The following is a 16,901-nucleotide window of genomic DNA, read 5'->3' on the forward strand; positions in this document are numbered from 1 at the left end:
TTCAGTGCAGCTGCTGACCTCTCCCCTCCTGCCATTCCCTCAGTGCCAGACAGCAGGACCTTTAGGTTTGCGCAAAGGCAGAATTAACATGGAAATGTGTTTCTCTCCCCTCACTGCCCTTCCCCCATGCCAGGGCTGTTTGTGCTGACTCAGGGTATTGTCTGCATTGCAGTTTGCCAGCTGCTCTCTGAGACTCAGTGCTGCAGCAGCAGAGGTGCCTGTGTGCTGATGAAATAGAGGCGAGGGGGAGGTTCATTCAGAGCAAGAGGCCAGTTATCATTGATACCTCTGAAATGACTGGGTGATCAGTCATTGTAGCTGAGCGGGAAAAAGAAGACGGGACTCCAAGAATCTTAATTCCACTCCTGCTCTCAAACTGACAACTCTGAATACCAGATCAAAGGACTGCAACAGGGATAGGGGCTTTAGGTAAGGGTGCAGGCGCTAGGAGGAGTGTAGAAAGCAGGACAAAAACAAAAATAAAAATACCTGGAAAACCTCAGCAGGTCTGACAGCATCTGCGGAGAGGAACACAGTTAACGTTTCGAGTCCGTATGACTCTTCAACGGAACGAAGGAAAAATAGAAGAGAGGTGAAATATAAGCTGTTTAAGGGGGGGTGGGAGAGGTAGAGCTCGATAGGGGGCCAGTGATAAGTGGAGATAACCAAATGATGCCATAGACAAAAGGACAAAGAGGTGTTGACGGTGGTGATATTAGTTAAGGAATGTGCTAATAGGTGACATTAAGGATAGAAAGCAGGACGAGCAAGGTACAGATAGCCCTAGTGGGGGTGGGGTGGGGGGAAGGGATCGAAATGGGCTAAAAGGTAGAAATAAAACAATGGATGGAAATACATTTAAAAATAATGGAAATAGTTGGGAAAAGAAAAATCTATATAAATTATTAGAAAAGTGGGGGATCGGAAAGGGGGTGGGGATGGAGGAGAGAGTTCATGATCTAAAATTGTTGAACTCAATATTCAGGCCAGAAGGCTGTAAAATGCCTAGTCGGAAGATGAGGTGCTGTTCCTCCAGTTTGCGTTGAGCTTCACTGGAACATTGCAGCAGGCCAAGGACGGACATGTGGGCATGAGAGCAGGGTGGAGTGTTGAAATGGCAAGTGACAGGGAGGTCTGGGTCATGCATCCGCCCTCACATCTTCCTCTCCCTCCCAGAACCATGATAGGTACCCCTTGTCCTCACTTATCACCCCACCAGCCTCCGCATTCAAAGGATCATCCTCCGACATTTCTGCCAACTCCAGCATTATGCCACCACCAAACACATCTTCCCTTCACTCCCCCCGGCAGCATTCTGCAGGGATCGTTCCCTCGGAGACACCCTGGTCCACTCCTCCATCACCCCCTACACCTCAACCCCCTCCCACGGTACCTTCTCATGCAACCGCAGAAGGTGCAACACCTGCCCCTTCACTTCCCCTCTCCTCACCGTCCAAGGGCGCAAACGCTCCTTTCAAGTGAAGCAGCATTTCACTTGCACTTCCCTCAATTTAGTCTACTGCATTCACTGTTCCCAATGCGGTTTCCTCTACATTGGAGAGACCAAACGCAGACTGAGTGACCGCTTTGCAGAACACCTTCGGTCTGTCCGCAAGCATGACCCAGATCGCCCTGTCGCTTGCCATTTCAACACTCCACCCTGCTCTCATGCCCACATGTCCGTCCTTGGTCTGCTGCAATGTTCCAGTGAAGCTCAACGCAAACTGGAGGAACAGCACCTCATCTTCCGACTAGGCACTTTACAACCTTCCGGACTTAATATTGAGTTCAACAACTTTAGATCATGAACTCTCTCCTCCATCCCCACCCCCTTTCCGATCCCCCTTTTTTCCAATAATTTATATAGATTTTTCTTTTCCCACCTATTTCCATTATTTTTAAATGTATTTCCATCCATTGTTTGATCCCTTCCCCCCACCCCACCCCCACTAGGGCTATCTGTACCTTGCTCGTCCTGCTTTCTACACTTAATGTCACCTATTAGCATATTCCTTAGATAATATCACCACCTTCAACACCTCTTTGTCCTTTTGTCTATGACATCTTTTGGCAATCTCCCCTATACAATCATTGGCCCCCTATCCAGCTCTACTTGTCCCACCTCCCCCCCCCACCCCACTTAAACCAGCTTATATTTCAACTCTTTTCTATTTTTCCTTAGTTCTGTTGAACAGTCATACGGACTCGAAATGTTAACTGTGTTCCTCTCTGCGGATGCTGTCAGATCTGCTGACAGGCATTTTTATTTTTGTTTTGGATTTCCAGCATCCACAGTTATTTGCTTTTATCTTAGTGTAGAAAGCAGGTATAGGTGCTTAGGGATGGTGTGGGGGTACAGCTAAAGACGGGGTACTCCACAGCTTGTTAATGATTGGTTAGGGGCTAAGGGTGCAGATAGTGTTATCAACTTTGGCCGGACATACCCCTGAGGTTTTATCCCATGACCTCCCGGCTCACCCAGTCAAATAGCCCCTTCCCCATCCCAATATTTTTACAACTATTAAACTAAAGTGTTGAAAGAAACTGAAAATAGAAATCCACAATTTTCCCAATATAAATTTTCTCTTTTGTTTTTAACAGTGGCCCGGGGAAGCATAGTGGTATTGTCACTGAACGAGTAATCCAGGGCAAAAACGGAATTACCTGGAAAAACTCAGCAGGTCTGGCAGCATCAGCGGAGAAGAAAAGAGTTGACGTTTCGAGTCCTCGTGACCCTTGAACAGAACTGAGTGAATCTAAGGAGAGGGGTGAAATATAAGCTTGTTTAAGGTGGGGGGGGGGGGGGGGGGGGGGGGCGGTGGTGCGCAGGTGGTGGGGGTGATTGGGGGTGGGGGCAGAGAAGTGGAGGGGGGTGGTGTGGTTGTAGGGACAAGCAAGCAGTGATAGGAGCAGATCATCAAAAGATGTCACAGACAAAAGAACACAGAGGTGTTGAAGTTGGTGATATTATCTGAATAAATGTGCTAATTAAGAATGGATGGTAGGGCACTCAAGGTATAGCTCTAGTGGGGGTGGGGGGAGCATAAAAGCTTTAAAAATAATGGAAATAGGTGGGAAAAGAAAAATCTATATAAATTATTGGAAAAAAACAAAAGGAAGGGGGAAGAAACAGAAAGGGGTTGGGGATGGAAGAGGGAGTTCAAGACCTAAAGTTGTTGAATTCAATATTCAGTCCGGAAGGCTGTAAAGTACCTAATCGGAAGATGAGGTGCTGATCCTCCAGTTTGCGTTGGGCTTCACTGGAACAATGCAGCAAGCCAAGGACAGACATGTGAGCAAGAGAGCAGGATGGAGTGTTAAAATGGCAAGCGACAGGGAGGTTTGAGTCATTCTTGCGGACAGACCGCAGGTGTTCTGCAAAGCAGTCACGCAGTTTACGTTTGGTCTCTCCAATGTAGAGGAGACTGCATTGGGAGCAACTAATACAGTAGACTAAGTTGGGGGAAATGCAAGTGAAATGCTGCTTCACTTGAAAGGAGTGTTTGGGCCCTTGGACGGTGAGGAGAGAGGAAGTGAAGGGGCAGGTGTTACATCTTTTGCGTGGGCATGGGGAGGTGCCATAGGTGGGGGTTGAGGAGTAGGGGGTGATGGAGGAGTGGACCAGGGTGTCCCAGAGGGAACGATCCCTACGGAATGCCAACAGTGGGGGTGAAGGAAGATGTGTTTGGTGGTGGCATCATGCTGGAGTTGGCAGAAATTGCGGAGGATGATCCTTTGAATGCGGAAGCTGGTAGGGTGATAAGTGAGGACAAGGGGGACCCTATCATGTTTCTGGGAGGGAGGAGAAGGCGTGAGGGCGGATGCGCGGGAGATGGGCCGGACACGGCTGAGGGCCCTGTCAACGACCGTGGGTGGAAAACCTCAGTTAAGGAAGAAAGAGGACATGTCAGGGGAACTGTTTTTGAAGGTAGCATCATCGGAACAGATGTGACGGAGTCGAAGGAACTGAGAGAATGGGATGGAGTCCTTACAGGAAGCGGGGTGTGAGGAGCTGTAGTCGAGGTAGCTGTGGGAGTCGGTAGGCTTGTAATGGATATCGGTGGACAGTCTATCACCAGAGATTGAGACAGAGAGGTCAAGGAAGGGAAGGGAAGTGTCAGAGATAGACCACGTGAAAATGAAGGAGGAGTGGAGATTGGAAGCAAAATTAATGCATTTTTCCAAGTCCCAATGAGAGCATGAAGCAGCACTGAAGTAATCTTCGATGTACCGGAGAAAGAGTTGTGGAAGGGAACCGGAGTAGGACTGGAACAAGGAATGTTCCACATACCCCATAAAGAGACAGGCACAGCTGGGGCCCATGCGGGTACCCATAGCCACACCTTTTATTTGGAGGAAGTGAGAGGAGTTGAAGGAGAAATTGTTCAGTGTGAGAACAAGTTCAGCCAGACGGAGGAGAGTAGTGGTGGATGGGGATTGTTCGGGCCTCTGTTCGAGGAAGAAGCTAAGGGCCCTATGACCATCCTGGTGGGGGATGGAGGTGTAGAGGGATTGGACGTCCATGGTGAAGAGGAAGCGGTTGGGGCCAGGGAACTGGAAATTGTTGATGTGACGTAAGGTGTCAGAGGAATCACGGATGTAGGTGGGAAGGGACTGGACAAGGGGAGAGAGAAGGGAGTCAAGATAACGAGAAATGAGTTCCGTGGGGCAGGAGCAAGCTGACACGATCGGTCTACCGGGACAGTTCTGTTTGTGGATTTTGGGTAGGAGGTAGAAGCGGGCCGTCCGAAGTTGGGCGACTATCAGGTTGGAAGCTGTGGGAGGAAGATCCCCAGAGGAGATGAGGTCAGTGGCAGTCCTGGAAACAATGGCTTGATGTTCAGTGGTGGGGTCATGGTCCAGGGAGAGGTAGGAGGAAGTGTCTGCGAGTTGACGCTCAGCCTCCGCGAGGTAGAGGTCAGTAAACTGGGCGACCACTTTGCAGAACACCTGCAGTCTATCTGCAATAATGACCCAAACCTCCCTGTCGCTTGCCATTTTAACACTCCACCCTGCTCTCTTGCTCACATGTCTGTCCTTGGCTTGCTGCATTGTTCCAGTGAAGACCAACGCAAACTGGAGGAACAGCACCTCATCTTCCAACTAGGCACTTTACAGCCTTCCGGACTGAATATTGAATTCAACAACTTTAGGTCTTGAACTCCCTCCTCCATCCCCACCCCCTTTCTGTTTCTTCCCCCTTCCTTTTGTTTTTTTCCAATAATTTATATAGATTTTTCTTTTCCCACCTATTTCCATTATTTTTAAATATTTTTAAAGCTTTTATGCTCCCCCCACCCCCACTAGAGCTATACCTTGAGTGCCCTACCATCCATTCTTAATTAGCACATTCGTTTAGATAATATCACCAACTTCAACACCTATGTGTTCTTTTGTTCTGTTGTCTGTGACATCTTTTGATCTGCTCCTATCACTGCTTGCTTGTCCCTACAACCACACCACATACCCCCTCCACTTCTCTCCCCCCACCCAACCACCTCCCCCCACCCCCCCACACCTTAAACCAGCTTATATTTCACCCCTCTCCTTGGATTCACCTAGTTCTGTTGAAGGGTCATGAGGACTCAAAACGTCAACTCTTTTCTTCTCCGCCAATGCTGCCAGACCTGCTGAGTTTTTCCAGGTAATTCTGTTTTTGTTTTGGATTTCCAGCATCCGCAGTTTTTTGTTTTTATCTATAGTAATCCAGGGACCCAGCGTAATGCCCCGGGGACCTGGGTTTGAATCACCCCACGGCAGATGGTGAAATTTGAATTCAATAAAAACCTGGAATTAAAAGTCTAATGATGACCATGAAACCATTGCCATTTGTTGTAACAGCCCATCTGGTTCACTTTAGGAAAGGAAATTAGTCATCCTCACCTGGTCTGGCCTACAGCAATGTGGTTGACTCTTAAAAATGAATGAGGGCAATTAGGGATGGGCAATAAATTCTAGCCTAGCCAGCGATGCCAATACAGCGGATTGGTTTGCTAAGCCATTTCTGAAGACAGTTAAGAGTCAACCACATTGCTGCGGGTCTGGAGTCACGTGTAGGCCAGACCAGGTAAGGACGGCAGATTTCCTTCCCTAAAGGGCATTAGTGAGCCAGATGGGTTTTCACGACAATCCGCTAATTTCATGATTACCATTAGTGATATGAGCTTTTTATTCCCCAGCCACTGTGCTGGGATTTGAACTCATGACTGAGGATCATTAGTTTAGGCCTCTGGATTACTAGTCCAGTAACATTTCCACTATAATATTGTTTCTGGCAGGAAGTGTGGACCATGGTATATGAGTCTGGGGTGTAAGGGCATCACAACCTCTCCCAATCCTGTCCTCAAACAATGTTGCCCTACATTGCAACAGTGACTACACTTCAAAAAGTACTTCATTGGCTGTAAAGTGCTTTGGGACAACCTGAGGTCATGAAAGGTGCTACATAAATGCAAGTCTTTCTTTTTGTATGTCTATACTGGGGTCAACCAGTGACTCGTAAGAAGTAAAGGGAAGACTTGCATTTATATAGCACCTTTCATGACCTCAGGGCGTCCCAATGCGTTTCACATCCAATGAAGAACTTTTTGAAGTACAGTCACTGTTGTAATGTAGAAAATGCGACAGCAGATTTGCGCACAGCAAGATTCCACTATCATCAATCCGATAAAGCCCAGATAATTTGTTCTCGGAATGTTGGCCACCTAGTACTGGCATAGAGTTTGAGTCTTCAGGTACAGGGAGGGAAGTCTCAGAGCTCGGCCCGGGGTGGGATCACTAAGGAAGCAAATGATCTGCACTGAGTTTGGGATAGATTGAGCTAGGTACAGAGTGCGGAGGTGGACAGTCAGCCAAATACTCTTATCAAAAACAAAGGAATGCTCATCACACAATCCAGCTATAGTCAGCGTAAAGCGAGGGAGCCAAGGGATTGTTTAATCATCTTGTATTTCCTGTAGCGGAGTGATGGTGTTAAAGAATTCACCATCTTACTGCCGAGGAAAATCATAGCAAACGTTTTTTTCGACCTTAGGTAGGAGATCTCTTGCAGGACAGACTTTCTGAGCAGGGATTGAGAATTGGGAGTCTCCTTGAGCATTGACTCGATAATTCTGGATAGGAAAGGCCTCTCAGCTCATCTGCATTCATCCGTCCAGAGAGTCTCCACACTCTACACACTGGAGCATTCCACTGCTCCCTAAATTATTGCAGATTTTAAATCTACATTTCTCTAATCGGGTGTTTATTGTATTGCAAACGTTTAGGGAAACACAGAGAAAGGACTTGTATTTTTATAGCACCGTTCATATCTTCAGGACATTCCAAAATGCTTCACAGAACAGGGGGTACATTTTTGAAATGTGGTCACTGTTGTAATGTGAACAACCCATTGAGCACAGCAAGATCCCACAAACAGCAATAAGATATTGACCAGAAGATCTGTTTTCAGTGTTGGTTGTGGGATAAATACTGGCCCAGGAACCCTGAGAAGAGCTCCCCTGTTCTTGTTCAAAATAGCACGCCAAGGGATCTTCAATAGCAGAGAGGGCAGACAGAGCCTTGGTTTAAGGTCTCATTCTGAAAGATGGCACCTCTGACAGTGCAGCGCTCCCTCAATACTGCACCAGGAGTGTCAGCTGGAATTACGTGCCGGAATGGTGCTTGAGTCCACAACCAAATCAAGCTAACACAAAGGCATGCTGAGATTTCATCAACTTTCCAAGCCTCCTGTTCTCCAGGATTTCACAAGTGTCCTAAATACGATCAGTATACACTTCACCATCACACAGCCCACTCTGTCTTATATCAGCGTAGAATTCACTCGATCACACACAACAGCCTCATACCAGCCTGATAAGAGAACTCATGCTTGATATAACTTACTCCTATAAGGGTTAGAACTGAGAGAAGGCCAGTTTTATAAAGTTCGTGTTCATTGTTAGAGTACAATGGATGCCTGTATCAGCCCTTCACATGCAACAAGGCCCCTCAGAGTTTTCAAAGACCTGAAGTCGCTTTTTAACATTTGTTTTCCACTGACTTGGTGCCGCTGTCGTTGTGTGGACTCTAGGCTTGTACAATAACAACCCCAGAAGCTGCATCAAACCATTCATTCATTCCAGGCTCCCACACCATCAGCTAGCTCCTCCCTGCTTCTTCCTTGTCGGATCAGCAAATCGCCAGAATTACACACACTGCTGCGTGCAGCTCGACAGGGTTCAATCTGGCAGGTACCCAGGCCCCAGAGAGATCGAGACAGGGGTGGGAGGGAACAAAAATAGGATGAAAAAATAAACTCAGCTCTGATACAGAACTCTGTCGGAGTGGGGGGCAAGCTCTTTGCAAAGGACCTCGACTCAAGATTCTGATCACTCATATTAGCTCCTTATTGTAGCATCACCCTGTGATGGAAAGGGGAATTTTGTAAGTTATGGCTCAAGAGTCTGGGGTGGAAATAGGGCATAACACTAGCAATCAGATTCTGTGCTCCACACTCTCAGCCAGTGAGGTTTCTATATAATTATTCCTAAGGCTTAAAAAAAAGACCCAAATTAATCTGTAAGAGGGAGGGTTTTGGAAACTGAAAACACGTTCAGACATTCTTCCTTCTTTTCACCTCAAGACCATTTTGCAGTTATTTCAAACAAAGCACACAGCTCTCTCATTTCATTCTTCAGAAGGTGTCTGAATTCAGGATGACCATTCTGAGGTACAGAACTCTGATTTAACAAGAGCCACTTTGCACATGGTAAATCCTGCAGGTAACGGAAAACGACCACTCAAAATTTCTCATCTCGTTTTTCTCTCTCATTTTCCTGAAGGCACCAGTTCTCACTGGGGTTTGGGTCCCACACACACTGACTCTCGCTAGGGTACGGGTCCCACACACACTGACTCTCACTGGGGTACGGGTTCCACACACACTGACTCTCACTGGGGTACGGGTCCCACACACACTGACTCTCACTGGGGTACGGGTTCCACACACACTGACTCTCACTGGAATACGGGTTCCACACACACTGACTTTCAGTGGGGTACGGGTTCCACACACACTGACTCTCAGTGGGGTACGGGTTCCACACACACTGACTCTCACTGGGGTACAGGTTCCACACACACTGACTCTCACTGGGGTATGGTTTCCATGCACACTGACTTTCACTGGGGTACGGGTTCCACACACACTTACTCTCACTGGGGTACGGGTTCCACACACACTGACTCTCAATGGGGTACGGGTTCCACACACACTGACTCTCACTGGGCTATGGGGTTCCATTGACACAGACTCTCAATGGGGTAAGGGTTCCACACACACTGACTCTCACTGGGGTACAGGTTCCACACACAGTGACTCTCAATGGGGTAAGGGTTCCACACACACTGACTCTCACTTGGGTATGGGGTTCCATTGACACAGACTCTCACTTGGGTACGGGTCCCACACACACTGACGCTCACTGGGGTACGGGTTCCACACACACTGACTGACCATTTCCACCTCTTAAGTTATGGAGTCTGTTGCCCAAACCTGTTCCAGAGAGACCCAGTGATCAGTGATAGAGGGCAGAGCTCTGGCTAGAAATTTTGGGTCGATATCCAGCGGGATGCTCCTGTCCGCTCTGTGTGGGTTACTGGAGGTGTAAAACTCCCCCTGTTGCAAAGGCCTGACCATGTCCCCCTACTGTTTCACACCATGCTCTACAGCATGAGTGCAAATGTACAAAAAGAATGAAAACACCAGGCTGTCAGTCTGTGAATCCTTGCTGTTCTCCAAGGGGAAAGCAAAGATGGAATAAAAAACTAAATCTTAACTCCTGGCATAAATATTAAAAATGAGAGCTAATTTAAGTTCCTATGCCTGTGTCCAATCCTTCTCAGTGGCTTCTGAAAAGGTCTCTGAAGCCACTTGGTTACACGGGAAATTGCTTTAGGAGTATTCCTCTAATGAGGAAAAGTAGAAATGGACAATAAGTGCGAAAGATTTTCTTTGAAAATGATGATTCTGAGGCAGATTTAGAGCCTCCCACAGAATAGATCCTGTCCTTCAGAAAAAAGTCAGAAGTAATTATTTAGCTCAAGAGAATCTGCCATGATTGAGCCAATGGTTTTGCCTAGATTGAACTCTGCCCTTTTCCCCTTATTGCAAAGCATGCATTAGCAGGCCGAGCCCTGTTATACTTGGCACTGAAGCCATCGAAAGCAGACAATGTAGACCCTGGTCGCCATGTTGCGTTTGAAGATGAGGAGGAGATAGATTTTGAGGACAATGTACGGGAGGAGGGCGTCTTTTAGCTGACGGACAAGACTTTTGGACAGGGAGAAGACTATCAAAATCTGCAGAGGAGAGAGGAAAGAAAAAGTGAAATGAAAACACAAGTGAAAGAAAGGAAGACCAGAAACAGCTGCTCCTCGCAAGCGTTTGCAGCCACTCCAACCAGGGAAGGATCAATGCAATAATGAACATGTGAAGAAGCCCTGTGGCTCCAGGCTCCATACCACCATACATCTCTGTCTATTACAGCCAGCTATCACAGACCCTTACAGCACCAAAGAAGGTCATTCAGCCCACCATGCCCAGGTCTATCAGAGAATGGAGTGCGCAGCGCGAGCTGGGAGAAATGAGCTCTTACCTCTTTGAGGCGCTCCATGTCTTTGAGGTAGAATCCAATATAGAAAAGACTAAGATACGAATTTACAAACTGGAACTGAAGAGAAAGAAAATAAAGGTTTAGGTTAGTTTCTGCTCATGTCTCAGCGATTCACGTTAACTCTTCCCTGATTATCACTCCTCTGTGGGGAAATATACCACTCAGTACAGACAGCAAAGAAAGACTTGCATTTATATAGCACCTTTTGTGACCTCAGGATATCACAGGATGCCAGTGAAGTACTTTTTCAAAGTATAGTCATTGTTGCAGTGTAGGAAATGCCACAGCCAAATTGCACATAGCAAGATTCCACAAACAGCAACGTGACAATGAACAGATCATCTGTTTTTGTGATGTTGAGGGATAAATATTGGCCCCAGGATACTGGGGAAAACACTCATGCCTTCTTCCAAATAGTGCAATGAGATCATTTATGTCCCCCTGAGGGGGTAGATGAAGCCTTGGTTTAATGTCTCATCCAAAAGACAGCACCTCCAACAGCACAGCACTCCCTCAGAACCAGCACAGGATTGTCAGCCTAGGTTATGGGTTCAAGTCTCTGGAGTGGGACTTGAAACCACAATTTTCTACCTCAGAGAGGAGATGTGCTACCCATTGAGCCATAGTGACTCAAACTATAACCCCAGCTCACAGAAATCAGGTACAATGAAGAGGACATTCCAAGCCAGGACCAGTCAAGGCAATCAAAAGCTTGGCCAAGGGGAAAGGTTTCCAGCAAGCTGACAGATCTACCCAGCATGTCCCAAAGTCTACAGCAATTAAAGATTAACCTCCCGGACACTGCTGCAAGCAACAGCTGGGAAATGAACTTGGAGTTAGATCATCTGTGGGGGCTTTGGACCCCTATAGTAACTTGGTCTCAAGGATTGGAGTGAGTTCAACCCCACAGCATCAAGATGAACAGTTAATGGTTACTCTAAGGCCTTGTGGACTGTATTAACTCAAGGCTCAACTGTTCCAACGGACTCCTGGCAGGCCCTGTAACCTTCAGATCATCCAAAACTCTCCGCCCTTGTTCCTAACTCACACCAAACCTCATTCACCCATCACCCCATGTGCTCTCAGTGCAGCAATGCCTTGATTTTAAAATTCTCACCCTCATGTTCAACTCTCTCCATGGCCAGCATCACTCCTCTCTATTTCTGTAATCTCCTCCAGCCCCACAACCCTCCGAGATCTCTGCTCTCCTATAATTCTGACATCTTCAGCATCCTGGATTTCCATCTCTCCACCCTAGGGCAGCTGTCCCTTCAGCTGCCAGGACTCTAAGCTCTGAAATTCCCTCCATACACCTCTCTGCCTCACTCTCCCTCTCCTCCTTTAAGACACTTCTTAAAACAAAGCACTTTAACTAAGCTTTAGGTCACCCATCATAAAATCTCCTTATCTGACACTCCTGTGAAGTGCCTTGTGTGGATTTCCCACATTACAGTCACTATATAAATGCAAGTTGTTGTGGTTGTTGTTTATGCAAGAGACTGGCTCAACCACATATCAATGCAATGGAATGTGGAGTGAGTTGGGTATAGGGCGGCAGAGTTTTGGATGAGCTGAAGTTTGCAAAGGGTGAAAGGTGAGAGGCTGGATAGGAGATCATTGCACCACTCACTTCTGGAGGTGAGAAAGGTGCAGTGTTCCAATGGGTTCTGTACTGAGTTTTCAGCCCTGAATCCAGGTTCAAATCCAGCTGGGGTGAAGATTTCTAGCTGTGAGGCTCCAACTCGTGATTAGTTTGTGCTAAAGGCCACACCCAGGATGAGCTTGGGCCGATTGCACAAACTCACTGGCGAATCAGTGTCAATGAAGAGGCCACATCACGAGTGGTGTAGGGACGAAGACAGTGCTGCGCATGTTCAATTGGTGCCTTCATGAGGTTAAGACTGAGGCAGAGTATTGGAGGGGAAAGGAACTACACTCTCATCAAGCAGAGATACACAACTCTGACCCACATGCGGGGTGTCCCATCATCATATGGGGCAATCACAGGCATAGACACAGATCCACATTCCATCCCATGTGGTGGGGGGAAGAGTAAAAGGATCTTCAGTTAACTAAGTGTGGACACAGCACTGAATCATCGAGTCTGGAAATACAGAGGAAACAGATACCCAACTGGCTGTCAGAGGGGCCAGGCTCAGCTGGTGTTCTGCTATTGGACTGGGCTTTGTACTTGACTGAATCTCAAATATCACGGTTTCTAAATTTAACCCCAAGCAGTAACCTCCATCTGTGTCAACAAGAACCTGACTGATCAAGTCCTTTTTACCTTGTAACTCAAAGACTTAGAATTTCCCCCCAATATTTCTTCATCCTCCCCTTTACCCCAGTCCTTCTCTGAAGAGAGGCTAGGTCTTGCAGGTGTCTGCAATTCCATGGTGCCATACCTCCTGACCTCACGCTTAATCCAAAACCCCCAGGAGGAGGGCTGCTGCGAACAGACAATAATTCCAGTGTTGGCAAGAGAATGTGGGTTTGGAATCCCGGCTGATTTGAATTCTGGAGGGGGAGAGGGGAAAGACGTCTTGCCAGTGGGGGGTGGGAATGAAGGTGAGGACTAGAGACCTCACTGACTAGCACTGAGAGAAGGCTGAAAAATTGGGAGGTGAGGGAAAAGGAGGGAGATACATTGTTACATTCTCATGATTGGTTTTGATAAGGGAAAGTTTCTACTGAACCAGCCTTCTTGTGAGGGGACTGAGGCATCAGATCTTGTGGTTCCCATTAGTGATGTTGGTTAAGGGATTAAAATTGGCTCCATGGGACTGGGGGTGGTGGGAGATCGGGGGGGGGGGCGGGGGATGCAGGGGGATCTCCCCTGCTCTTCTTCAAAAGAGTGAAATGTGATCTTTTACAACCACCAGGTGTGGCAGTAATGATTCAGGAAGATATTGTAGTGTTGGAAAGAGAGGATTTCCTTGAGGGGGAAAGTTGCTCCATTTGATCACAGTTGAGAAGCAAAACAGGTAAGATCACACTACTTGGGATATTCTATAGGCCTCCAAATAGTGAGAGATAGAAGAACAAATCTGCAGGGAAATCACAGAGATGTGCAAGAACTGTGGGTGGTGATAGTGGGGGCCTTAACCAAATATCGTTTGGGATAAAGTTAGTGTAAAGGGTAAGGAGAGGGAGGAACTTCTGAAATGAGTTCAGGAGAACTTCCTTGACCGGTATGTTCTCAGCTCGACTAGAAAGGAGGCATTGCTGGATCAGGTGCTGGGAAATGAGGTGGACCAAGTGGACCAAGCGTCTGTGGGGGGAACACTTGGGTAACAGTGATCATCAAATCATAAGGTTTAGATTAGTAATGGGGAAGAGCAAAGAACAATCTAATATAGAACTTCTAAATTGGAAGAGGGCTAATTTAAATGGGATGAGAAGGGATCTAGGCAGGGTAAAATGGAACCAAAGACTGTCAGGAAAAACTGTAGTGGAACAATGAGTGATCTTGAAGGAAGTAATACTTCAGGTGCAGACTAGATACATTCCAACAAGGATGAAAGGTAGGGGAACCAAACCTCAGACTCCTTGGATGATGAGGGAGATGGGGATTATGATGAAACAAAAAAGGAAGGTGTATGATGCAGGTCAGATGAGTTCTTCAAATGAGAACCAAGTCAAATATAATAGGTTGAGAAGGGTGATGAAGAGGAAAATAAGACTGGCAAAGAGAGAATATGTGAAGAGAATGGCAGTCCACATAAAAAGGAACCCAAAAATCTTCTCCAAGCATGTAGATAGTAAACTTGTTAGAAGAGGTAGAGTGGGTCCTATTAGGGACAAAGGGGTGATGTCTGCTTAGAGGTGCAGGGCAAACCTAGAATACTTACTAAGTTTGTATTGGTGTTTACTAAGGAAGAGGAATCTGATAAAGTTTTGGCAGAAGTGAAGATAGTAGAGGCAATGGTTAGTCTGAAAATTGAAAAGGAGGAACTAGTGGAAAGGTTGATTATGCTTGGAGTGGATAAGTTGCCTGTCCTAGATGGCTTGTTCCCCAGGTTGTTAAAGGAAGTGGGGGTGGAGATAGCAGAAGGAGTTGCCTTAAATATTTCTTCAAGTTCCCTTAGATGTGGGAGAGGTGCCAGAGGATTGGAGTGGCAAATGTGACACATTTATTCAAGCAAGGGCGTAGAGACAGTCCTAGTAACTACAGGATATTAGTTTAGCATCAGTGGTGGGTAAGGTTCTGAAATCTATAATCAGGGTCAAAAAAAAACAACCGGCACTTGGAGAGGTCTGAGTTAATTAAGGAGAGCCAGCATGGATTTATAAAAGACAGGTTATGGTTGACTTAATCTAATGGAATTTTTGATGAAGTAACAGAGAAGGTTGAGGCATCACATAAAAGGCAGGTTAACAAAATTGAGGCTTATGGGATAGTCGCTTGGTAGTACAATACTTGAGTATTGCTGAAACAGATACATGCTGTTGAAACTTTTTGTCTTGTACTCATCAGGACAGACATATGAATATACAAAATAGGAACAGAAGTAGACCATTCGGCCCCTCGAGCCTGCTCCGCCATTCAATAAGATCATGGCTGATTGTCTGTGTTGAGTTCTATATTCCCACCTACCGCCAATAACCTTTGATTCCCTTGCCTAACAAGAATCTATTCAGTGACCCCGCTTCCACCACCTTTTGAGGCAGAAAGTTCCAAGGTTGCGCAACCGACTGAGAGAAAAAAAATTCGCCTCGTCTCTGTCTTATGAGGGCAACCCCTAATTTTAAAACAGTGGACACTAGTTCTGGGCTCACGCACAAAAGAAAACATCCCTTCCACATCCACCTTGTCAAGGCTATTCAGGATCTTATATACTTCAATCAAGTCACCCCTCACTCTTCTAAACTCCAGTGGAAATAAGCCCAGACTGTCCAAACTTTCCTCATAAGACAATCCACTCATTCCAGGTAGCAATCTAGTAAACCACCTCTGAACCGCCTCCAACGCATTTACATCCTTCTTTAAATAAGGAGACCAAAACTGCACACTGTATTCAAGATGTGATCTTGCCAATGCCCTGTATAACTGAAGCATAACATCCCTACTTTTATGTTCACTTCCTCTCGTAATAAATGATAGCATTCCATTAGCTTTCTTGATTACATGCTGTACCTGCATTCTGACTTTTTGTGACTCATACAAAAACACCCAAATCCCTCTGCACCTCGGAATTCTGCAGTCATTCTCCATTTAAGTAATATTCTGCTTTTTTATTCTCCATGCCAAAGTGAACAACTTCACATTTTCGCACATTATACTCCATCTGCCAGATTTTTGCCCATTCATTCAACTTATCCATATCTGTGTGCAAACTCCTTATGTCTGCTTCACAACATACTTTCCTACCTATCTTGGGTCATCTGCAAATTTAGCTACCATGTATTTGCTCCCCCCATCTAAATCATTGACGTAAATTGTAAAAAGTTGAGGCCCCAGCACAGACTCCTGCGGGACTCCACTCGTCACATCTTGCCAATCAGAAAATTACCCAATTATGCATACTCTCTGTTTTCTGCCAGCCAACCAACATTCTATCCATGCTAATATATTACCCCCTACACCATGAGCTTTTATGTTCCGCAATAAACTTTGATGTGGCACTTTATCAAATGTCTTCTGGAAATCCCATTACAGTACATCTACAGGGTCCCCTATATCTACAGCACATGTTACTCCTTCAAAGAACACGAATAAATTGGTTAAATATGACTTCCCTTTCATGTCTTTCCGATTACCTTGTGTTTTTCTAAGTGCCCGGCTATAACCTCTTTAGTGATCGATTCTAACATCTTCCCAATGACGGACGTCAAGCTAACTGGCCTATAGTTTCCTGTTTTCTGCCTCCCTCCCTTCTTGAATAGAGGGGTTATATTTGCTACTTTCCAGACTGATGGAACCTTTGCAGAATCTAGTGAGTTTTGGAAAATTAACACCAACGCATCTACTACCTCATTAGCCACCTTTTTTAAGACTCGAGGATGAAGTCGATCTGGACCTAAAGACTTGTCAGCCCATCAGTTTGCTCAATACCACTTCCCTAGTGATGATAATTTCACCAGGTTCCTCTCTCTCCTCCACCTCCTGATGTACAGCTATTGCTGGAATGTTTTTTGTATCCTCTATGGTGAAGACAGGAGCAAAATATTTATTCATTTGATCTCCCATTTCCTTATTATCTACTATTAACTCCCCATTGTCACCCTCTACAGGACCAACACTCT

At 46.2% G+C, this 16,901-nt stretch overlaps 1 protein-coding gene across 3 annotated transcripts in view; it reads right to left on the bottom strand.

Moving 5' to 3' along the window:
• ano8b (anoctamin 8b) overlaps window positions 1-16,901 on the bottom strand; it is a 105,102-nt gene that overhangs the window by 15,416 nt on the left and 72,785 nt on the right. For 2 of the 3 annotated variants that reach the window (XM_041205041.1, XM_041205043.1), the window contains exons 12-13: window positions 10,638-10,712; window positions 10,186-10,341 (exon numbers count right to left, since the gene is read on the bottom strand). In XM_041205041.1, coding sequence (XP_041060975.1) covers window positions 10,186-10,341; window positions 10,638-10,712 — 231 coding nt within the window. The remainder of the gene's footprint in view (window positions 1-10,185; window positions 10,342-10,637; window positions 10,713-16,901) is intronic. The other variant, XM_041205042.1, reaches the window with a different exon arrangement.

This window comes from Carcharodon carcharias, chromosome 14 (assembly GCF_017639515.1).
Source record: "Carcharodon carcharias isolate sCarCar2 chromosome 14, sCarCar2.pri, whole genome shotgun sequence".
Classification (NCBI taxonomy): domain Eukaryota; kingdom Metazoa; phylum Chordata; class Chondrichthyes; order Lamniformes; family Lamnidae; genus Carcharodon; species Carcharodon carcharias.